Source organism: Schistocerca americana, chromosome 2 (assembly GCF_021461395.2).
Source record: "Schistocerca americana isolate TAMUIC-IGC-003095 chromosome 2, iqSchAmer2.1, whole genome shotgun sequence".
NCBI classification, from domain to species: domain Eukaryota; kingdom Metazoa; phylum Arthropoda; class Insecta; order Orthoptera; family Acrididae; genus Schistocerca; species Schistocerca americana.
The window spans coordinates 302,899,404-302,925,486 of record NC_060120.1 but is presented as its reverse complement, the minus strand read 5'-3'; the positions used below and the strand labels follow the sequence as shown (position 1 = coordinate 302,925,486).

Genomic DNA, 26,083 nt, shown 5'->3' with positions numbered 1-26,083 from the left:
GATGTCTACACTGTCTGTGCTGCGCTGCACCAAACCTCTTTTCTTAGTTTCGCGCAGTCGGTTTGGGTGTAACTGAGGACATCACCTGGCAAAAAGCAAGCTCATGCTGGTCTCCATCTAGTTACAAACAGCTGATGAGCCACACTGATGCCTGGTGCTGAGCCCAGAGTCAGTGTTGGACATTTAAACCCTAGGCATGGCCTCCATCTGGTGGCACTGACTTGAGTTCTCAAGTAATTCAGTTGTAGCTGGGGGCTTACAGACTGCTGGCTAGCTGATACCACTGCTTGGTGAGGTGGATCTGCTGGATCCCACATCGGACTGACGGCTGGTGTAAAGACAGTTACTGTGTTGGCTAAAGTCAGAAGTCCAGGACATGGTCAAAATACAAGTACAAATGATGCTAATAGCTGATCAATGAGCATTTATAGTTGGTCTGGCCAGCAATGTTTTGATGGGAGCCTGCCTCCTGTCATGCAGGTAACTATGGAAGTGTAATGTTGTGCTGTGGCTTTTGGAAACCCCGTCCGCTGCTGTGACAAAGTGCTGTATTGAAGAATGCTGCAACAGCAGTGTTCTGTTGCCCAGCACCAGGATTTTGAAGGCAGGTCATCTGCACACCTGTTGAGGGGTTGTGAGGTCTGGTATGTGGTTGATTGCTGCAACAGTGCATTGTAATGCATACCCAGAAGCAGATCACAATTTAATAATGATCAAGAGTGGGATGAAATTGAAGTTAATCATTAGGAAGAATCAGTGTGGAAAGAAGTAGAAAACTGTAGTGCTAAGGCATTATTAGGTGTGTTTGAAGTCGATTAAGGCTGTAGATATTGCTATAATGAATACCACTGTAGGTGATTCACAGGTTGAGTCTAAAAGGACTTTACATCTTTGGAATGATATAGAAATTTTTCGAGATAACCTACAGAATTGGTAGATGTTTCATTTTGTAGCAAACAACCTCAGTTTTGATTCACGTAATGCATCAGTACCCCATTCTGCCCCTAGGAGCACCAGCATAGTGCACAGTTAAAATGGCTTCCTTCACTGGTGCGGAGTGTGCTTCTTGTATATTTTGGTTTCATGAAATGAACTCTACAACAACTGTTCATGGTAAATTTTGCACCAGATGTGCTAAAGAACCTCCAAGCAGGCCTACAATTTACTCTTGGCACAAGAACTTTGTTGAGACAGGTTGTTCACAGATTACCACGTTGTATGCGTGTTGATGATTACGTCGGACATGTTAAGGAGAGCTTTGTCTGCAGTCCACAAAAATCAATGTGACGTGCATCTCGTGAGACCAGCAATGCACAAAAGACTGTTTGGTGAGTGCTGCATAGATCTTGCAACCATAAAGGTTCACAGTGGCACATCACATTAGTAATGCATATAAGGTTGCTCTTGGGGAATTCTGCGTGGAAATGTTTCATTGGATAGGGATGAAGAGACATTCCTCAGTGCATTACCGATGCAAAGAAGGTTGCTTGTGGGGCATTCTATGCAGAAATGTTGCATCGGAGAGTAGGCAACAAGACATTCTTCAGATATGAGTCAATTTCATATCATTTGCATGGTGACCACCCACAACTGCAGAATATGGGACAGCAAACATCCACATGCAACCCTGGAACATGTTTGTGACAGCCCCAGAGTTAATGTGTATTGCGCCCTTAGCAGACTGAAAGTGTATGGCCCTTTCTTCTTCATGGACAAAACTGTCACTGGTATTGTATATCTGGATATGCTTGAAAACTTTTTAACTCCACAGATTGATGAAGGTGACTGAGCAAGACGGTGCACCACCTCATTTCACAGAAGTTTGAGGTTTCCTCGATAGCTTCCCAGGTCGATGGATTGGTCGTGAAAGCCCAGTTGCATGGCCACATTGCTCCCCAGACATGACACCTTTGGATTTCTTTCTGTGGGGCTTGTTGAAAGACCATGTGTGTGTTCCTCCCCCTACCAAAGAATTTAGCCAACCTGAAAAATTGAGTCTACGCTGCCATTGCACAAGTTACACTCAATTTGTTGCAAAAAGTCTGGGAAGAATTTGATTACTAGTGAGACATTTGCCACATCACAAATGGTAGTCACGTTGAACCAAAATGACACTTGACTTTTTTATGCGAAACTTGAGCTTTTTTGTTTTGTAAAGCCTCTTTGCCAGTTTTGTAATGGCCTTGTCACTTCTGCTGTGGAGGCAGAGTTGCCACTGTTATTAAGGTAGGCCAAGTTTGTTAGTTTGTGAAATGGCTTCTGGCACAGTACATTGCTAAGACAATTTCTCCCTGCGACGGTTACACACCTATGCACCAGGGTCAGGTAACTGATTAGGAGAACGGAGGTTCTACAACACTCCAGCAAATTAGTAACAAAGCTATACAAATGAGTTAACAAGGTTTACTTATCTTGGTGACTAGATGGGTAATGAATTCTGCAATACTGCTTGTAATATAACACAAAAAATGTCCTCTATGGCTAGGTGCAAATATTCATAGGTAAACTTCACAGTATGTAGCAAATGCAATTTACAACTGTATGTTCACTATATGACATTCCCTATCTAACTCAGCCCTGGATGATGATCTATAATCGAAGTGGGCAAGAGCTGCTCTTCTATCTTCAGAGTAGGCTTCATCCTCAGTGCCGCCTGTGGAACTTGCGCAAGTGGCAAGTCCCTATGGCACTGGCACCAGCTCGCATCTTTGTGCATGTGGTGCTTTTGCCCTAGCTGTGTCTTGTTCAGACGACACAGCAGTTCGTTACAAAATGACACATCTACCGATTCTGTAAATTATCTCAATAAATTTCTACGTCATTCCAAAGCTATAAATTCCTCTTTGACTCATCTTGTAGTTGAAGAGGAATGAACATCTCTGGACAGGGCAATCACAGAAGCTGAGATACATATGTAGGCACAAAGAAAGCAACTGTGAAGAAACTTTGGGTAACAGAAGTAACACTTCAGTTGCTTGATGATGTATGGAAACACAAAAATATTCAGAAAAAAGGGTATAAGACAGGGATGCAATCTTTTTCCATTACTATTCATTGAAGAAGCAATGACAGAAAGAAAAGAAAGGTTCAAGAGTGGGACTGAAATTCAGGGTGAAAGGATATCAGTGATAATGTTCACTGATGACACAGTTATCCTCAGTGACAGTGAAGAAAAATTATAGGACCTGCTGAAGAGAATGAACAGTCCAATACAGGGGTTGGCAACCATGAAATCCTCACTATCTACTATTGCCCACCAACATATCAAAGGGGTGTGCTTCTTTTAAAAATGCAATTACTGTTACATTTTTAACTTTAGGGTACTGTAAAACAAGTATTTAACAATAATAGTTTCTTTCAAAACAAAAGAATTTTATTTCATAATATTTTACTAATATATTTTTATTTGCATAACACAAGAGTTATCTTATATGTAATGTGGAACTTTAGTAGATATTCTGTTAACAATGTCCTTGAGATTAGGTGTATAACTTGTTACACATTATCAAGTACAGGAGTCCAGGTGTCCCTCAATCAACCTTGTTTTGTGCTTATTTTCAATAAACTTTGTATTTCAAAATACGGTCTCACAAATGTAAGTAGAAACAAACAAGATGTTTATCCTAAGTGCTACATTAACTGATGTAGGGTATTTTTCCTAAGGGCTGGGTTCTGCAACACTTTCAAGATACAAATTATTTTTGAAAGATGTTATTTAAAGTTCAACAGCTGCCCTATCTGTGAAGAAACATTTTCAAAGGAAACAGATATACCAGTAATTCAAGGTTAGGCCAAGGGAAATATACAAACTGGGTTACCACTGAAATCTTTTTATAATCAGTAAACTGGCCATTGAAATCATCCCTCAAATTGGAGATCGTTGTTGCATGACATTCTCTATCATAAGGTATCCACTTTCCTCTGCTTGGGTGTTCTGAGTTGAAAAGTATCTTAATTTACGTCTTTTATGGCAACACTCCCATAAATGCAATTTAGCAGTAAAATAATTTACTTCAGATATCACATCAGCAGTATGTTTGTCATTACCTTGAAATTTCAAATTTATCTCAGTAAGTTTTTCTGTTAGATCAATTAAGAAAGCAAACTTTATACACCAGAGAGGATCTTCAATATGAGCTAACAGAATATTCTCTTCTAGTTCTTGTAAAACAGTTTGATAACCAGTAAAAGACTGTGAAAAGGTTGAAGTACTATTGCTTTACTAAGCCAACACACTTCAGTCTGGAGTAGTAAATCTCCATTGTGCAGTTCCAGTTCATCTGCTATATCTTTGAAAAGTCTTCTTTGAAGAGAGTGAGACCTAATTTCATTGACTATCTTCACAACAGTTTTCATAGTTTCATTCAAATTTAAAAACTTTCTACAATGAACTGCTAGTATAAAATATAGTGATACATTAAAAACTGTGGGAAACTTTCATCTCTTCAGCACTGAGCAAGAAAGCCAGTTTTAGAACCTCTTAAGGCTCGAGTGCCATCTGTGGTAATGTTTACAAACTTTTGGATAGGTATTCTCTCTCAGACAGGATGAATTGCTTCTTGGAAAATGCATATATTCATTGTACAAAAACTGGTAACTGAGCAGTGCTTGTTGCATCATCAGACTCATCTAATAGTATTGTAAAATAAAACACTCATCCAAGTCTGTCCTCAATTCAGAAGAAACATCATTAGATATTGTTTAAACTTATCTTGTGACTGTTCTTGACAAAAGTTGAAGGTATTCAACGGCAACCACTATTTCAAGACTCATTTTTACAATTTTGAAACAGCTCATCAGCAGCTTCTCGAAATGCTTCTTTTATGAATTCACTGTCTTCAAAGGGTTTCGTCCTTTTTGCCAGTACATTTGAAACACGATAAGAAGCAAGAATGGCAGCAACACTTTTATCCAGCAGTTTTGTGAACTGATTTTGCTGAAAACTTAATTGATTTGTATGATGGAAACTTGGCATTCACACAGTTTTGAAATGTCTCCCATGTTTATCTTTTTCACAAATACAATAGCAGCTTGACACAATAAACAAATGCCGTGCCTTTCTTTCTGATACAAAAAAATTCATGTTCCTATTCTGAATGAAAATGATAAATTTTATGTTTCTTTGATACACCACTCATTATGCCTGAAATCGTTGCGCTGCATATTATATCCTTGATATAAGATTGCATTTGAAGATCTTATTCACAAAATCTCCCTGATGACCAAACATGATCTTTGAGATAACATTCACTTTGTTGTGGTGAATTGTGACAACATTCTCACAAAGTGTGTCATCGTGTATACATGCTCAGTGCTGACAGCAAACACAAATTATTTACAGCATTCTACCTCTCTCCGTTCCACACACTATTACAGTGCAAAAGTTGGTAGTGCACCACAACAGCATGTAACTCACGGACTTGTGGCCAACATCTCTAACTGGTTTTTGCAGATTGCCTGTAACTGCAATGTTGTCTTTCTGGATGGTTGGAGAGACAACACTGCGGTTACAGGTGATCTGCAAAAACCAGTTATAGATGTTGGCCACTGATGCAGTGTGTATGTGGATGGTGTGAACCTTCTTGGCACCAGCTAAGGCCTGAAGATAGTGCATTGAAGTGCCAAAACTGGAGCCATACTATAAATGGCGTCATAAGGACAGCTGTAGGTGTTTCATTTTCTTACATAGTGGATGGCCGAAGTCCCCCAGACCTTCGATCACAAGGATGGACATACAAAAACTTCAGATGAGTAGGGTAGCAGCAAGTACTCTTGATGTATGGTTACTTTAGGCCTGTAACATTGTCTTATTGTAATAGTAGCTTTATAAGATGAATCCCCAGATCCCCATGTACCGCAAGCAACTACCTTTTGCTGTAGCTGAGCAAACGTTGTCTGGCATTATGTTCTTGCTTCTCTGCCTTCCATGATTCACTTTTGTTGCACTGTCCTTCATCTACAGAGACTGCTATATTGATCCACTGCACCTTCAAAACAGGAAACTTAGTTTGCTGCAGTAGTTTATTTCAGTCAAAGGGTTGATATACTGATGAGCTCACTGTGACTGTAAAGATTTAGCAAACTTACCTGACATTTATTTTTGTGTTTTTATGTTACTCTGTAAATGCTGTAAGTTATTCACAAAGCTACTATCACTTAACTGGCATCATGTGATGAGATAAATTTGTAAAATAATGCCCAGGATGGAATAATAACAATATGAGAAGGTTAGATTGCTACTCAGCATATAGACAGGTTGTGTCACAGGCAGGCATAGTGAAAAAGACTGTTAAATTATTAAAGCTTTCAGACAGTCCTTCTGCAATAGAAAATACACCCACAGTCACCCAACCACAAAAAACACACACACACACACACACACACACACACACACACACACACACACACACACACACAGATATGGCCACTGTATTGGATAACATCAGATAACAAATAAATCACACTCTCTGCCAGGATTTCAGTTATATGTCATTGTGCTCTGAAATGAGGAATATCCTCCCCACCATCCTCCTCAGTCCCTACTCCAGCCCTATTCCCAACCCCTTGCCTCATGCTCATATCCCTGTAATAACCTAGATGTGAGATCTGTCCTACGCATCCTCCCATTACTACCTCCACACCTGTCATAGGCATCTCCTACTCTGTCAAAGGCAGGCCCATATGTGAAAGCAGCCATGTGATCTACCATTTAAGCTGCAAACACTGTGCTGCTTTCTATGTGGGCATAATAGTTAATGGTCTATCTGTCCACGTGAGTGGCCACCACCAAACTTTAGCCAAGAGACAGCTGGACCACTAAGTTGCAGAACATGCCATCCAACATGAAGTGCTTCTCTTTAATGACTGCTTCACAGCCTGTGCCATCTGGATTCCTTCTACCAATACAAACTTTCCTAAATTGCCCTGCTCCCACTCCAGTGCTGTGCACATCTATACCCCCAGCACACCTACAAGTCCTTTCCCCTATTCACCTACAACCACACCATACTCCACAAGCCACAGAATGGTGTATGGTACTTTTGTACCACTAACTGAGCCATCCAACCTTGTTCTACTCGAGTATAGTGCATGAGAAGAATGATGGTTGGTAAGGCTTTGTATTGGCTCTAATTTCTTGAATTTTCTTCTCGTTACCATTATGCAATATGTAATATGTTGTCCAACTCTTCCTGGAAAGTTCTCCCTCAAAATTGTAATAGTAAATCTCTCTGTGAAGCACAATGCCTCTCCTGTAATGTGTGGCAATGGAGTTTGTTGAGCACCTCCGTAATGCTCTTGTGCCAGCTGAACAATCTCGTGACAAAATGCACTGCTCTTTGTTGGATCTTCTCTATCTCTTCCATCAGTCCTGTCCAGTAGGGATCCCAGGTAGATGAATAACACTCAAGAAATGGTTGAACAAGTGCCTTATAAGCTACTTCCTTTGTGGATGAGTTACATTTCCTTAAGATTCTTCCTATGAATCTGCACCAGCTATTTGTTTTATGTGGTCATTCGAACACTTAAGATTGCTTTGGATAGTTACTCCTAGATGTTTTACGGTAGATACTGTTTTCAGCAGTTTGTCATTAATAGTGTAACTGTACAGTAGTGGATTTCTTTTCCTGTTTATGCCAATATGTTACATTTATTTACATTCAGGGTCAGCTACCAGAGCCTGCACAATTCATCAATTCTCGGGAAGTCACTCTGCAAATCATTACTATCTTTCGGTGTTGCTACTTTGTTATAGACAACTGCATCATCTGTGAACACCCTCAAAGCCTATCATACTTCCTTCAAATACTCCAGAAATTGCCTTTACATCTGTCGATTTTGTACCTTAAGAGCATATACAGGGCCTCCGAGGTCCTTGTATGTCTTCATTTTTTTAAAAATTCTGTAATTTTTTGTTTGATTTCAAACTGCTTTCCAGTACTCTTTCACTAACACTGTGACATTCCTCCTATCAAGTCTGAACAAGAAATATTTTTAAGTTTTTTGTATAATTCAATACGTTTACCCATACACCTTGAATGCATATGCGGGGCTTCAGAAGCCCTCACACATTTATAAATGTTCTTTAGCCTATATTGTCTTCAACATTTGTTTGGGAGCAGTTATTAATTCAACAATAACTGTAGTGGTACTTCCAGCAACAGGAGTGCCAATAGCAGCAGTAGCTGTAGTAGTAATAGTATAACTAAAAAATAATACACACTACTTTCACATATTGGCGATGTCGGTGTATTATTGATCTTTTTGCTATCAAATGTTTTATTATTGCATAGTATTGTTATCCTGTGCTGCTCTTGTCAGCCTCATTGTTACTGTAGTTTGTTTGTTGCTGCAAGGCCCATATTGTTAAGAGTATGACTCGTTTAGTGCTGCACAAGCTGCTGTTCGAGAGACATGCCTTTTGCTATGGCTTCAACATACAAAGCAAGAGAGTCAGTATGTGCAAATGCAGCTAATTTTGAAAGTGTTGTGGCTCGGTGGTTTGAAGAAGATGATTCTTACGAGGAAGGAAATATTTTTGAAGATGCAAGTAGTGAAGAATCAGCGAATGAACCTACAGATGTGAATACTGAGGCAGATGACAGCCCTTCCGATAATATTACTTCATCAGAGTCTGAAAATGAAGAGCCACTACAAAAAGGTATAGGAGACAACACATACATTAGTCGGAATGCAACGATTTGGAAATTAGATCCTCCTGCAACTTTTCGTACGCCTGTCCATAATATCGTATAGCAGGTACCTGGTCCTGCCCGTGGTTTGAAAACCTGTAAACATAAGGATGCCTGGGACTATTTCATCTCCAAGGAAATACTAGAGGAAATCACCAACTGCACAAATATTTAAGGCAGAAGAGTGGCTGCTTTACGTGGTAAAACATGGAAAAACATTTCACTTGCTGAAATGGAGGGTTTTCTTGGTCTTTTACTGCTTTCTGGTGTTGCGAAGAGTTGGGAGAGTTGGGATGTCCTTATTAGAGAATTATTCTTGGATGAAAAGGCAAATCCTACATATAAGGCCACTGTATCAGTAAATAGAGTCGAGGATATAAGGAGAATGATTAGATTTGATGACAGGCATACCCGTGAAGCTCGATCTGCAGATGGCAAACTTGCAGCTGTTCGCTACGTATGGGAACTATTTCTTGACAAGTGTAGAAATAGAATGATTCCCAATGATTCACTCACAGTTGACGAACAGGTAGTCCCATTCCGTGGAAGATGCATCTTCACACTCTAAACCAGCCAAGTATGGCATAAAATATTTTGTTTGTGTGATGCTACATCTGCATATGCTTTAGACGGAATTGTTTACATGGGAAGGAAGCCCCATGAATCTATTCAGAAAAATCTTGGATAGAATCTGGTGAAAGATCTTGCTAAAAGCATTGAAGGATCATCAAAAAATATTACTGTTGACAACTTCTTTACTAGTGTGCAGCTGGCAGAAGAGATGCTTCAGAAGCAAATTACAGTGGTGGGAATAATCAAACAAAATGAACCAGAAATTCCTAATGAGATGAAACCATCTGCCTCAAGAGCGATTCATTCCTCTTTGTTTGCATTTAGAGGTGACATTACAATGGTGTTATGTTTCCAAAAAGAAAAAGTATGTAGTTCTCATGTAGTTCTCATTAGCACAATGCATCACGACAGAAACATTGATGAAACTTATGCAAAAAAGAAACCAGATATAATAAAGTTCTATAACTCTACGAAGGGTGGAGAAGATCAAATGGTCCAGAAAATTCGTTATTACACTTGCAAGAGACAAACAAAAAGATGGTCATTTGCATTATGGATGAATATGATGGACGTAGCAAGCAATGAACAGGGAAATTTTATTTTTCGCCCAACATCTGACATACCATAGTGGAAGAAGCGATAAAAGGCGTTTGTTCCTAAGAGATTTAGCAGAGGAAATCGTAAGACCACTACTGGAACTTCGTATTCAGATCCCTAATCTTCCAAAGAAAATCGTTGATGCCATGCAAAGATGTGGTGTTCAAAAGATGTCATATTGCCGAAAGAGAAGAAGATACAATTATTGTCCATATAATAAACATAGGAAAAGTGCTATGACATGGATTAAGTGTAAAACCAACATCTGTAAGGAACACAGTGGCGTTCTTTGTGCTTCTTGTTTGTCACATGTTGAAAACTAAGAAAAATGCAATTTTATGTGATCAATGAATAATAACTTTTTGTCAAAATATTGCCTATATACATAATATTGTGAATAATGAGTATGTTTTAATTGACGAAATTGGTTGTAATAAATGTTATAAAATGAAAGCTGCAACTTATAAGTGAATTAATAAAATTATTTGTATATGTTGTATGTAAATGGATGTAACTAATAAAAATTCACTCTTAAGAGTTTTTTTCAAAAATTAATAAAATGTTAATCAGGCCCACCAGATCCTGTTACGGTATCTTAGGAATCTTTCAATATGACAATAATTTGACAGAAATGAAATTAACTCCAAAGAATGATTATACGAAAAGAGGAAAATTTTTAATTAGGGCAGGGCCTTGGAGGCCCTGCATATGCATTCATGTGTGTTTTCGGCACCATGCATCCTGGGGTTAAGAGCGACATGTTGAGCTCTATCTGCATCTGCAAGTAAGTCTTGAATCCAGTCACAAATGAGCTCCAATGCTTGATAAGCTCATTTTTTTTGTCCCCCCTCCCCCCCCCCCCCACTAAACGGCAGAGTGGGTCAAGTGCCTTTCTGAAGTCAAGGAACATGGCATCAACTTGAGTGCCATTGTCTACGGCACTGTGAATCTCATGGAGGAACAAAGTGAGCTGAGTTTCGCAGGATCTCTGTTTGTGGAATCGACGTTGATTTTTATAGAGGAGATTTTCATTCTCCAAGAACATCATAATTCTTGAATTAAAGCTTGTTCCATAATTCTACAATAGATTGATGTCAACGATGTAGGTCTATAATTGTGTACATCTGTCCTACTGTCCCTTGTAAAAATGGGAATGACCTGGGCATTCTTCCATTTGCTAGGTATCCTTCATTGCTCAAGTGATGTATGATAAATCACTGCTAGAAGGGGAGCAAGTCCTTTTGCATAATTTTTGTAGACTCTTATAGGTATCTCATCTGGTCCTGACATCTTTCCAGTAATAAGCAATTTTCGTTGTTTTTCTATTCCGCAATTGAGTATCTAAATATCTGCCATTTCAATGTTCATACAATGATTGAAAGAAGGGACTGTTTTGCAATCTTCAGCGGTGAAACAATTTCAGAAGGCCGAATTCAATATTTCGGCCTTCTCTCTTATCTTCCATTTCAGTGCCAGTGTGGCCACTAAGTGAGTGAATAGATGATTTTGACCCACTTACTGATTTTACATAAGACCGAAGCCTCTTAGGGTTTGTACTCAGATCAGCTGACAAAGTTTTACTTTCAAAGTCATTGAACACTTCTGTCATTTATGCTTTGTTTAGCTTTTGTTTGTCAGCTAGGCTTTTACTTCTCTTGAATCAGAGATGAATTTCTCTTTGTTTACATAGCACTTTTCTAACGTGACTATTAAACCATGGTGGGTCTTTCCCATCCCTTAAGACCTTACTCTGAACATATGTGTCGAGGTCATGTTGCTCAATTCCTTTCAATTTTTTCCGTTTGTTTTCTACATCTTTGTCCTCATCACCGAATATTTGATGCTGACATCTCAGATACTCCGAAATTTGTATCCTGTGACTCTTGCTAAGCAAAAATATTTTTCTGCCTTTCTTAACATTCTTTGTAAGACCCATTGTCATAGATACTGTCATAGCCTTATGATCACAGATACCTTCCTCTGCGTTAACTGATTTGATAAGTTCAGGTCTGGTTGTTTCCAGGAGGTGTAAGAAATTACCCTCACAAGTTAGTTCTGTAACTATCTGCTCAAAGTAATTTTGGGACTGGACATCAAGAACAATGTCACATGAATCAGTCTTTGGCACCAGTTTTGGTGCTCATTTTCTGATAGTCCTTTTTTTTTTGCCTATCTGTGAATGACACCCAAACCTCCAGATCTCAGACACTCAGATCTGTACCAAACACTGATTTAGTTCATGCTGTGTGCTGTCATCCAGTAGCAGATGTGTAAATGGTGATTAAAACTAACACCAGAACTATGAAGTATAGGAAAACCTTATCTGTGAGCTGCGAATGTCAAGATTATTGATAGATGAGTTGGTAGAGCGTCACATCATTGTACTAAAGGTCCCGAGTTCGAAACATACTAATGGCAATTTTTTTTAACAGTTTACGCATGAAATTGCTGTATGGGAGTTTATGCGTGAAATTGTTATATGGGAGAACATTTTTTCTGACATCAGAAAGGACGTTTCGGAGTTTGTAGCACGGTTCTTTTGGCAGTCTGCTTTCACGTCATTGGTTGAAAGTAGCAAACCTATAGCATACATTTGTATAGATAACACCACATCTGTGTGTACAAATGTACTGTACAGGTTTGCTACTTTCAACTAATGAATCGAAAGCAGACTTGCAGAAGAAAAGTGCTACAAACTCCGATGCGTCCTTTTAGATGTCAGAAAAATGCTCTCCCGTATAACAATTTCATGTGTAAACTGTTGAAAAAAATTCGCCATTGGTGTGTTTTGAACTCGGGACCTTTAGTACAAAGATCTGATGCTCTACCAACTCACCTACCAGAGATCTTCCCATTTGCAGCTCACAGATGCGCTTTTCCTATACTCTGTAGTGCTGGTGTTACTTTAATTTACAGATGTTCTGCTGGACGACAGCACACAGCACAAACTAAATTGGTGTTTTGATTGATACTCTATCGGCACACATCATTTGGTACCGATCTGAGTGTCTGACATCTAGATGTTTGGGTGTCAGCTTCTCCTTTAGATGGTGAGTACCAATTATCCTTTTCATAATATATGGATATGGATGATATGATTGCTCAACAGAAATTAGGAAAACAATTGCAATGGCAAAAGAAGGATTCAAGAGGAAACAGAAATTACTTTGTGGACCACTAGGCAAAGATCTGAGGAAAAGACTTGCCAAATGTTACATCTGGAGGGTTGCACTGTATGGTGCGGACACCTGGACATTGAGGAAGGAAGATGAAAGAAGATTGAGGCACTAGAGGTATGGATATGGATAAGAATGGAATAAGTGAAATGGGAAGACCCAGTAAGGAATGAAGAAGTATTAAGAAGAGTTGGGGAAGAAAGAAACATGCTGAAAGTCATCTGAAAAAGAAAACGGAACTGGATTGGACATTGTTTGAGGAGAGACTGTTTATTGAAGGAAGGAATAGAAGGAATGGTGGAGGGAAGAAAGGGAAGAGGAAAAAGAAGATATCAAATGCTGGACAATATCAAAGGAGACAAATATTCAGAAATGAAAAGACTGACTGTGGACAGACAAAAGTGGAAGAGACTTAACCCATGACAAGACCTGCATTAAGGCAGAACACCATACTACTACTACTACTACTAGTTTTCATAATATTGTTACATTCCGACCTGGATTTTCCAATGTTTGATAAACTTTAGTAAGCGATACTAATTCTGGGATCTTTTCGTGGATGTTCCTACAGTTTTCTAAAATCGTATTAACCTTTTCTAACTCTGATCTGTGCAGGGATGAACACTCTCTGAGGCTATTGTGGCTAATTTATCAGGAAAATCTTTTTTGATCCCAAGGAAGGGTTTCTCTGATCTAAAAAAGCCCCTTGTGCACACCACATCTACTTTGTTATCTTAGTAGCTGCTTCCTGTGTGTAGTGCACACCTGACATATTAAGATGCATACTACAATTCTGCTCCCGATAGCAGAATTCAAGAAATTCACATCCACTACCATCGCAGAGTCATCTGAACCTCTGGTTTAGATCTTCCACTTTGCTCCAAACCAGAGGACTGCAATCAATCCTGGGTGTACGGTGCTACAACTAAACAGCTTAGCCTGCACCTCACATGCAGTGCTGGTTGCCTCCACCAAATCAGCCATCTACTGAAAGGAGCCGAGGATGCCCTCAGAACTCAAGTAGCAGGTGTCATTCATGCCACATGTGCCACTATGTGCAGCCGGTTGCACCCAGTGCAGTCGATAGCCGATGACAGGGCCTCCTCTGCATCACAGATGAGTCCTCCCAGCAAGCATACCAAGTGCACACTGGCAGTCCATTTCTCTCCTCCTCCTCACCCCTTCTCCCTCACCTTCTCCTGAGCACAGCTTCCTGATGCTTACCCTGTCCCCACCCACCCTGCTGGGCAGCATTAGCATCTTCCTCCACCTGTACACTACTGTCCCTCCCTCTCCCTGCCTCATGACTCCTGTTACCTCCACCACCCATCCCTGATTGTTGTCCTGTCAGACACAGTTGCAGTCAGGCTCTAGCACCCTGAAACAGTGACCATGTGTGTGGGATTGTGCTTGTATGGATGTGTCTGTTTTCTACTGCAGGAGGAGGACCTTGTTCAAAAGCTTTAATATTTTAGCAGTCTCTTTAATTGCACTTCTCTGTGACTCTATGGTAACTAGCAATATATCCTTTCCATATTATAGATACAGAAAAAAACATTTTGTGTTTTTTTTTTTAGTGGAAGGTGAGAATTTTGAGTAACAGTTAACTTCTGTTTTCCATGTAGTGTTTTATTCAAAAGTACAGTTATTTATGATGTTTGCTGTACATAACATGGAGTTCGGTTTAATATCAGAAATTACAGTTTCCTTGACAGTAAATTAATAGCTAATTACTCTTACAGACAAGTGAAAAGAAATTCTCTGAATAATTCCATGTGTTGTGAGAGTTATGTAGAAGAAAATCCAAATTTGTAGGCATTGGTCTTCACGATGACCTTTTGATAAAAACAACTCCCTACGTATAGGTATAGAACATTTTGATTCCTAAGTGTACTATATTGGGTTTTATAGTATAAACATGATATTCTACAGGAGCAGTTAGCATCTTGGGTCAGAGGCAATGTGAGCAACTGTGCTGCATCACTATTTATTTTTGATGAAGTGGACAAAATACCACCAGGAGTATTAGATGGTATCAAACCTTACTTAGATTATCACAACAACATTGATGGAGTTGACTTCAGGTAAATTTTCTGTGCCATAGTAAGTAACACACTAAACTTCCTGTGGCTCAAGTTATATATAAATAAGTGAACATGGTTGTCAAAGTAATATAGTATACTATGTATTATGATGCACAGCATCTCTGATAGCAAGTAACATTTTTGTGTCTTGATTATTTTTGGAGTGCAGGAAATTGCTCAGTAGTATATGTGTCACATATAGTGTTCCACATACTGTTGCAGACGAATGTGAAGAAAATGTTAAGATCTCTCTGCCTTTCAACAAGGGGAGGCCACTGAATATGGTTAGTTTGACTGGAAGAGAATAATTTGGTTTGAGTGCCTTCTATCAACTTGATTCTAGTATCAGGTTAGGTTTATGTAGAAAGTTGTTTATCTGATACTTCAACTCTCTCCATTGATGTGGGGATTGACTTCTAATTGTACAGCCTTCAGTGTGTGGTGTTCTGTTGTTTATGTAGTTATTACTGTTGAACAATGAAAGAAGGCAATTTATGGAATGGCCCTTCTAAACCTCCGATGGTTCAAAGGCCCAGGCCCATGTAAAAATGAGCTGCGTGAAATTTAGACTCAGTAGGATAAGGGGATGGGGAATCTCTGACACTTCAAAATCAGAAAATCCACAAAAATAAAACCATCACCTTTGAAAAATATTGCTTCTGCATGTTACACATAGTTTGGGCAGACCGGCTAGTGGAAGTGTTTACCTTCTGGTGACAGTAGGCTGTGCAGGCGAACCTCACCGAGCATATTGTGCCACGTGTTGTGCCAAGTGCTTAGCTGTTAGCCGTCAGTGCCAGCCATGTGTTGAGCTCTTCCTCTGCTCATCTCCACATTCCTCTTCGTCACCAACCACATGCCATTGATTTCTTTATTTGGCCCTCGTTACAATCTGCTGGAAAGGACTGCCCATCGGTTTCAGCACTGGGCCGTCTTTTTCAGTAAATATTATTATGACATTTGTTACCACTCCACCATGGCTACCAGTGGGGCCTGATTCATAGTTCTGTCAGCAGGAGGCTCTTGTGTTCGCATTAGATTATACCCCACAGCGAACTCTGTCAGGCTTTCCATTGACAGCACATGAATCCACAACCACCAAGGCGACTGATCTGTTTTTGTGGTGTACCATATTGGCGATCCGGTTGGGTTGGCCAGAGCAGGTCTCTTTGTGCAGGGATTGGGTGCAGCATATGATTTTCCTCCTACGTGATCAGCTCAACGTTGTCCAGGGGGTTGTCATGCTTGCCACAGAGAAGAAATGCTGTCTTGTCTTCAATTAACCAGCATTGCATCCTTGCCTACTCCAGTTGCTGCATGTGTCTCACAGGGGTATGACTCATATGAAGACACCGATGTGATGTCAGGTCTACTGGCCAATGATTGATTGTGACAATGAACATCTGGTGCATTCTTGGAGGGCTTGTGCACAGAACCAGACTGCACTGGCATGCTAGTTCTCTGCTTGGCCAGTGTTGATCCACCATTGAGACAGAGTGCACGTCAATTTTGCTGGCTCCTTTTTTGACCAGCATGTTGCTGTAGGTAGTCGATTAGTTATCCAATTTTCCGTACATAGCCAAGCTGTCCTCCGTGTCATCAACTGCCACAGTTTGCACATTGTTGGTAATTTTTGCCAACAAAGGTCAGCAGTTTGTCTCATGGAAGTTTGATGACTTTCATGGCATGTAATCTGGTTTTTAACCTTGATGGCTACCAGGTGTTGTGATGGGCCTGCAAAAATCGGAAGTTATTTGTGGTGGGTGCTGGTAGGGAGCAGCTGACCCACCACGCAAATAAACTATGCCCATACCCCATTTTGACATCACTGCCATGGTGTGCTGGTGTGCTAGGTGGCAGTTTCAGTCACAAAATTGTTCTTGGTGAGGGCTCCCACTTAAAGCGGTGTGATTCCCCATTGTGGCCCCTTCCTGCACTCCGCCATCCTGGATTTTAATCCACCCTCCTCCTCCTCCACCGCACCCCACCTTCCTTTGCCAGAAGAGGTGGCATAGCCTCCATTGCAGTCAGTGTACACCCCCAGTCCCCTCGCTGCCACAGCTTCCCTGCCTTTCTACTCTTCTGTCAGAACCATAGGCTTTGGCATTGCCTCCTTTGATGGCTGGTCTGCTGTCGGGTTCTCCAGGGGCCTCTTGGGTTCTGTGCTGGAGGTCGCACTCAAGGCTGTTAATTTCTGGCGCTGTGTGGTTTTTTTCAGGGAGAGGGTTTAGTAACCCCGTCAGACATCAAGATAGAGGCAGATGAGCTGGTGAGCTGGCATGGGTAGCACAGTAGCATAGTGCGGAAATCTGCCATGAAAGGCACATGCGACGCATAGTACGGGCAGACATGTTGGCGGAGGTGTTTAGGTGTGAGTGGCAGTAGGCTGTGCAGGCCAGTGCTTACTCAAGGTTCGTCCACCATGAACCTCACCTGGTATATCATGTCATGTGTTGTGCCATGTGCTTTGCCATTAGCTGTCTGCACCAACCGTGTGCTGAGTTCTTCCCTTGTTCATCTCTAAGTGGGGCCCAACACTCTGCTTCCAATAGATTGACTCGCGTGATGAATTCATTTCTCTCTTGCATGGTTCTGTTTCCTGGGTATAATGGAGCACTCTCATGAAATGTAATGAAGCGGCCTTGTCATGCGTGTTCAGACACTAAACAACCCAACTCAGACCGCCACACTAGTGTGTCACCTTTGAGGGAACGAAGCAGGGTTGATGCTCAATGTCATGGCCTACAGTTTGTATACTGGAGAAAATTATTTACTCATGTGGCACTCTCATGAAATAACAGGAAGCAAACTACTGTCTGTGAAATAAATATTAATTGTTCTTTTCCACAGGTTGTGGGTGTGTAAATTAACCATGTGTCACATTGCCACTCTACTTGTGTGGAGAGTGTTGGTTTATTGGGAAAAAGAATGAATTCTGATACAGTAATTGAAAACTGCATTCAAAAATTAGATAGGTGGTATCAACAATGGAGGCAAGTACAAAAACATGGTGAAAGACAATTGACATTTTAAGCCAAAAAGAAACAGACTTTGTTCAAAAAGTTGAAGACTTTTTTTACACAGGCCAAGCTTATCCTTTAAATATCGTTACTATTTAGAAGAAAAACGGTTTTTGATCAACCAGCGGTTGAAATGACAGCCCCAGGCTTCATGAATGAAATTGATTGTCACCTCTTGAGAAAGAGAGAACAACATTTCAGTGAGCAGAGGTAGCTGGGAAGTGACGAGAGCAAATTAAGGTCATTTATTTATGGATATATAACAACTGTAAATGCATTGAAAATAAAAGAAAAGAAAAATTGACTACTCATTTAGTGTTGATAATTTTAATCATATTTTGTTCATAGTTTTTTTTCTCAGACCAACTTGTTGAATTGTGACATCAAGATCAAATAGCTTTGAATTGGAGTTACTTTATTTCAAGGAACATTCACAAATATTGACTGATAACACTGTCTCAAAAATTCCATCACCGCAATTAAAAAAGAAAAGAGGATGTAAAGCAGTAATGACTCCCACACTTGCTGCTGACTTTGATAAATGTGGGATTGGTGACAGAGAAGCAATTCACATACCGACCATTTTGCAGGCAGCAAGCATTCTGCTCACAAGCCCTGGGAGGAAACATATGAGAAAAGGTCAATTTAAAGATAAGAAATTCCAGTAATGACTCCCACACTTGCTGCCGACTTTGATAAATGTGGGATGGTGACAGAGAAGCATTTCATATCATGGTAGCTACAATCAAAGTGCTAGATCAAGGTACTGACCATTTCACAGTCAGCAGGCATTCTGTTCAAAAGCCTTGGGAGGAAACACATGAGAAAGGGATACTAAAATCTAGAACCAATTTAAGGATAAATTGCATACTGTTAGCATAGTAAACTACTACCAGCAATAGCAGGTAACAATATGAGAAATATTTCATATGATTCTTCCAGGTTGGATATGGGTGCTAATGACCTTTCTGTCATGCCCCCACATCACATCATCATCATCCAAATTGTGGCAGATTCTTGGCATGCCTTCATTGCAGTCTGTGACTAGAGTGGAACTGTTTACAGCTGTGTATGTAACTCTCATTGAATGTGGTCTTCAGTCTTATATTGAAGCATTAGTTGTTGACACAACAGCATCAATTATGTGAACTTTTAGAGGTATGCAGGTTTTGATTGAATTATTTTTTTTTAGAAAAATACCTTTTGTTCATACCTCGTGGGTAAAACCAGTCTCAAGTGTTTCTGAGGAAAAAATTGGCCGTAGAAACACAGGTCCAACTATCACAATCTTTCAAAGCATTGAAAGTACTTTGTGCTGAATTGACAATAGTTTCCTCAAAAATTGATGTTTTCTGAAATTTTACATCCAGCATGGTTTAAAAGATACAGAGAAAATTTTTTTATATCTACATCGATATTCCGCAAGCCACTGTACGGTGCATGGCAGAGGATACCCTGTACCCTCTATTAGTCATTTTCTTTCCTGTTCTACTCGCAAATAGAGCAAGGGATAAATGACTGTCTGTATCCCTCCGTATGAGCCCTTACACTTTTTTTTTTGTCCTTGTGCACAATGTGTGTTGGCAGCAGTAGAATTACTTGGCAGTCAGCTTCAGATGCCAGTTCTCTATGTTTTCTCAATAGTGTTTCTCAAGAAGGACTTCACCTTCCCTCCAGGGATTCCCATTTGAGTTCCCGAAGCATCTCCATAACTTTTTCATGTTGTTCTAACTACTGGTAACAAATCTAGCAGCCCACCTCTAAATTGCTTTGATGTCTTCCTTCAATCCAACCTGGTATGGATCCCACTTACTCACACAGTATTCAAGAATAGGTCTCACCGGCATCCTATATGTAGTCTCCTTTACAGGTGAACCGCTCTTTCCTAAAATTTTCCCAACAAACTGAAGTTGATAATTCGCCATCCCTACCGCAGTTCTCACATGTGCGTTCCATTTTAGTGTAAAATACAGGGCTATTACAAATGATTGAAGCGATTTCATAAATTCACTGTAGCTCCATTCATTGACATATGGTCACGACACACTACAGATATGTAGAAAAACTCATAAAGTTTTGTTCGGCTGAAGCCGCACTTCAGGTTTCTGCCGCCAGAGCGCTCGAGAGCGCAGTGAGACAAAATGGCGACAGGAGTCGAGAAAGTGTATGTCGTGCTTGAAATGCACTCACATCAGTCAGTCATAACAGTGCAACGACACTTCAGGACGAAGTTCAACAAAGATCCACCGACTGCTAACTCCATTCGGCGATGGTATGCGCAGTTTAAAGCTTCTGGATGCCTCTGTAAGGGGAAATCAACGGGTCGGCCTGCAGTGAGCAAAGAAATGGTTGAACGCGTGCGGGCAAGTTTCACGCGTAGCTCGCGGAAGTCGACGAATAAAGCAAGCAGGGAGCTAAACGTACCACAGCCGACGGTTTGGAAAATCTTACGGAAAAGGCTAAAGCAGAAGCCTTACCGTTTACAATTGCTACAAGCCCTGACACCCGATGACAAAGTCAAACGCTTTGAATTTTCGGCGTGGTTGCAACAGCTCATGGAAGAGGATGCGTCCAGTGCGAAACTTGTTTTCAGTGATGCAGCAACATTTTTTCTTAATGGTGAAGTGAACAGACACAATGTGTGAATCTGGGCGGTAGAGAATCCTCACGCATTCGTGCAGCAAATTCGCAATTCACCAAAAGTTAACGTGTTTTGTGCAATCTCACAGTTTAAAGTTTACGGCCCCTTTTTCTTCTGCGAAAAAAAGCATTACAGGACACGTGTATCTGGACATGCTGGAAAATTGGCTCATGCCACAACTAGAGACCGACAGCGCCGACTTCATCTTTCAACAGGATGGTGCTCCACCGCACTTCCATCATGATGTTCGGCATTTCTTAAACAGGAGATTGGAAAACCGATGGATCGGTTGTGGTGGAGATCGTGATCAGCAATTCATGTCATGGCCTCCACGCTCTCCCGACTTAACCCCATGCGATTTCTTTCTGTGGGGTTATGTGAAAGATTCAGTGTTTAAACCTCTTCTACCAAGAAACGTGCCAGAACTGCGAGCTCGCGTCAACGGTGCTTTCGAACTCATTGATGGGGACATGCTGCGCCAAGTGGGGGAGGAACTTGATTATCGGCTTGATGTCTGCCGAATCACTAAAGGGGCACATATCGAACCTTTGTGAATGCCTAAAAAAACTTTTTGACTTTTTGTATGTGTGTGCAAAGCATTGTGAAAATATCTCCAATAATAAAGTTATTGTAGAGCTGTGAAATCGCTTCAATCATTTGTAATAACCCTGTATGTAACAATAATGGTATAATAATAACAATAATGGAAATTCCCCCCCCCCCCCCCCCCCCCCCCCTCATTAACCATGGACCTTGCTGTTGGTGGGGAGGCTTGTGTGCCTCAACGATACAGATAGCCGTACCGTAGGTGCAACCACAACGGAGGGGTATCTGTTGAGAGGCCAGACAAATGTGTGGTTCCTGAAGAGGTGCAGCAACCTTTTCAGTAGTTGCAGGGGCAACAGTCTGGATGATTGACTGATCTGGCTTTGTAACACTAACCAAACCAGCCTTGCTGTGCTGGTACTGCGAATGGCTGAAAGCAAGGGGAAACTACAGCCGTAATTTTTCCTGAGGGTGTGCAGCTTTACTTTATGGTTAAATGATGATGGCGTCCTCTTGGGTAAAATTTTCTGGAGGTAAAATAGTTCCCCATTCGGATCTCCGGGCGGGGACTACTCAAGAGGATGTTGTTATCAGGAGAAAGAAAACTGGCGTTCTATGGATCGGAGGGTGGAATGTCAGATCCCTTAATCGGGTAGGTAGGTTAGAAAATGTAAAAAGGGAAATGGATAGGTTAAAGTTAGATATAGTGGGAATTAGTGAAGTTCGGTGGCAGGAGGAACAAGACTTTTGGTCAGGTGAATACGGGGTTATAAATACAAAATCAAATAGGGGTAATGCAGGAGTAGGTTTAATAATGAAGAAAAAATAAGAGTCCGGGTAAGCTACTACTAACAGCATAGTGAACGCATTATTGTGGCCAAGATAGACACGAAGCCACGCCTACTACAGTAGTACAAGTTTATATGCCAACTAGCTCTGCAGATGACGAAGAAATTGATGAAATGTATGATGAGATAAAAGAAATTATTCAGATAGTGAAGGGAGACAAAAATTTAATAGTCATGGGTGACTGGAATTCGATAGTAAGAAAAAGAGAGAAAAGGAAACTTAGTAGATGAATATGGATTGGGTGTAAGAAATGAAAGACGAAGCTGCCTGGTAAAATTTTGCACAGAGCGTAACTTAATCATAGCTAACACTTGGTTCAAGAATCATGAAAGAAGGTTATATACATGGAAGAAGCCTGGAGATCCTAGAAGGTATCAGATAGCTTATATAATGGTAAAACAGAGATTTAGGAATCAGGTTTTAAATTGTAAGACATTTCCAGTGGCAGATGTGGACTCTGACCGCAATCTGTTGGTTATGAACTGTAGATTAAAACTGAAGAAACTGCAAAAAGGTGGGAATTTAAGGAGATGGCACCTGGACAAACTGACTAAACCAGAGGTTGTACAGAGTTTCAGGGAGAGCTTAAGAGAACAATTGACGGGAATGGGGGAATGAAATACAGTAGAAGAAGAATAGATAGCTCTGAGGGATGAAGTAGTGAAGGCAGCAGAGGATCAAGTAGGTAAAAAGACGAGGGCTAGTAGAAATCCTTGGGTGACAGAAGAAATACTGAATTTAATTGATGAAAGGAGAAAATATAAAAATGCAGTAAATGAAGCAGGCAAAAAGGAGTACAAATGTCTCAAAAATGAGGTCGACAGGAAGTGCAAAATGGCTAAGCGGGGATGGCTAGAGGACAAATGTAAGGATGTAGAGACTTATCTCACCAGGGGTAAGATAGATACTGCCTACAGGAAAATTAGAGAGACCTTTGGAGAAAAGAGAACCACTTGTTTGAATAACAAGAGCTCAGATGGAAACCCAGTTCTAAGCAAAGAAGGGAAAGCAGAAAGGTGGAAGGAGTATATAGAGGGTCTATACAAGGGCGTTGTTCTTGAGGACAGTATTATGGAAATGGAAGAGGATGTAGATGAAGATGAAATGGGAGATATGATACTGCGTGAAGAGTTTGACAGAGCACTGAAACACCTCAGTCGAAACATGGCACTTGAGTAGACAACATTCCATTAGAACTACCGATAGCCTTGGGAGAGTCAGCCCTGACAAAACTCTACCATCTGCTGAGTAAGATGTATGAGACAGGCAAAATACCCTCAGACTTCAAGAAGAATATAATAATTCCAATCCCAAAGAAAACCGGTGTTGACAGATGTGAAAATTACCGAACTATCAGTTTAATAAGTCACAGCTGCAAAATACTGACACGAATTCTTTACAGATGAATGGAAAAACTGGTAGAAGCTGACCTCGGGGAAGATCAGTTTGGATTCCATAGAAATATTGGAACACATGGGGCAATACTGACCCTATGACTTATCTTAGAAGATAGATTAATGAAAGGCAAACCTACACTTCTAGCATTTGTAGACTTACATAAAGCTTTTGACAATGTTGACTGGAATACTCTCTTTCAAATTCTGAAGGTGACAAGGGTAAAATATAGGGAACGAACGGCTATTTACAATTTGTACAGAAACCAGATGGCAGTTATAAGAGTCGAGGGGCATGAAAGGGAAGCAGTGGTTGGGAAGGGAGTGAGACAGGGTTGTAGCCTATCCCCGATGTTATTCAATCTGTATATTGAGCAAGCAGTAAAGGAAATAAAAGAAAAATTCAGAGTAGGTATTAAAATCCATGGAGAAGAAATAAAATTGTAATTCTGTCGGAGACAGGAAAGGACTTGGAAGAGCAGTTGAATGGAATGGTCAGTGTCTTGAAAGGAGGATATAAGATGAACATCAACAAAAGCAAAACGAGGATAATGGAATGTAGTCGAATTAAGTCGGGTGATGCTGAGGGAATTAGATTAGGAAATAAGACGCTTAAAGTAGTAAAGGAGTTTTGCTATTTGGGGAGCAAAATAACTGATGATGGTCGAAGTAGAGAGGATATAAAATGTAGACTGGCAATGGCAAGGAAAGCATTCCTGAAGAAGAGAAATTTGTTAACATCGAGTATAGATTTAAGTGTCAGGAAGTCATTTCTGAAAGTATTTGTATGGAGTGTAGCCATGTATGGAAGTGAAACATGGATGATAAATAGTTTAGACAATAAGAGAATGCCCCTTGGCTCTTATAACTACCCTCTGGTTTCTGTACAAATTGTAAATAGCCTTTCATTCCCTGTATTTGATCCCTGTCACCTTCAGAATTTGAAAGAGAGTTTTGCAGTCAACGCTGTCAAAAGCTTTCTCTGAATCTACAAATGCTAGAAACGTAGGTTTGCCTTTCCTTAATCCATCTTTTAAGATAAGTCGTAGGATCAGTATTGCCTCACATGTTCCAACATTTCTACAGAATCCAAACTGATCTTCCCCAAGGTCAGCTTCTACCAGTTTTTCCATTGGTCTGTAAAGAATTTGTGTTAGTATTTTGCAACCATGACTTACTGAACTCATAGTTCAGTAATTTTCACACCTGTCAACACCTACTGTCTTAGGGATTGGAATTATTATATTCTTCTTGGAGTCTGAGGGTATTTCGCTCGTCACATACATCTTGCTCACCAGATGGTAGAGTTTTGTCATGGCTGGCTCTCCCAAGGCTGTCAGTAGTTCTAATGGAATGTTGTCTACTCCTTTTGTTGTCTTTCAGTGCTCTGTAAAATTCTTCACGCAATATCATATATCCCATTTCATCTTCATCTGTGTCCTCTTCCATTTCCATAATATTGTCAAATTCTTCATGCAGTATCATATCTCCCATTTCATCTTCATCTGCATCCTCATCCATTTCCATAATATTGCCCTCAAGTACATCGCCCTTGTATAGATCCTCTATATACTCCTTCCTCCTTTCTGCTTTCCCTTCTTTGCTTAGAACAGGTTTTCCATCTGAGCTCTTGATATTTATACACATGGTTCTCTTTTCTCCCAAGGTCTCTTTAATTTTCCTGTTTTTGTTTATATGCAATGTTAGTTTGGTACATACGGTCCAATTGTAAACATTTCGGAAGGTTTCATTTGCTTCCTCTAACTGGAGTTCCTGTGTTTTTTTCAGTGACTATAATAATGCTTTCATCAACAGAGTGAACTTTTTTCCCTGTGTTATACTATCTGGGAAGTCTATGATATATACTAAGAGCAGAAATGGACCCAATACACTACCCTGAGGAACACCTATGTTATATGTTTCTTATCTGACAATTGTTTTACTAAACAATACCAGAGAAGGAAAGTTGCTACTCACCATGTAGCGGAGATGCTGAGTCGGGATAGGCACAACAAAAAGATTCACATAATTATAGCTTTCGCCCATTAAGGCCTTTGTCAGCAGTGGACACACATACACACATGCGTACATACAAACACTCACGCAACGCAACTTGCACACACGTCTGCAGTCCCAGAGAACTGAAACCACACTGCGTGTAGCAGCACCAGTGCATGATGGGAGTGGCGACTGGGTGGAAGTAATGAGGAGGCTGGGGCGGGGAGGGGGAGGGATAGCATGGTGGGAGTGGCAGACGGTGAAGTGTTGCAGTTTAGACGGAGGGCAGGAGAGATTGTGCGGAGGGGGTAGGGGGGTATGTGGTGGAAACGAGAGAAATAAAAAGAAATTAAAAGACTGGATGTGGTGGTGAAATGACAGCTGTGTAGTGCTGGAATGGGAACAGGGAGGGAACTGGATGGGTGAGGACAGTGACTAACGAAGGTTGAGGCCAGGAGGGTTACGGGAACGTAGGATGTATTGCAGGGAAAGTTCCCACCTGCGCAATTCAGAAA

At 40.6% G+C, this 26,083-nt stretch overlaps 1 protein-coding gene across 1 annotated transcript in view; it reads left to right on the top strand.

Annotated features, from left to right (window-relative positions):
- The window catches only part of LOC124595205 (torsin-1A-like), an 86,386-nt gene that overhangs the window by 20,876 nt on the left and 39,427 nt on the right, over positions 1–26,083 (top strand). Inside the window, exon 3 of the mRNA XM_047133843.1 lies at positions 14,969–15,120. Within this exon, the coding sequence (XP_046989799.1) occupies positions 14,969–15,120 (152 nt within the window). The remainder of the gene's footprint in view (positions 1–14,968; positions 15,121–26,083) is intronic.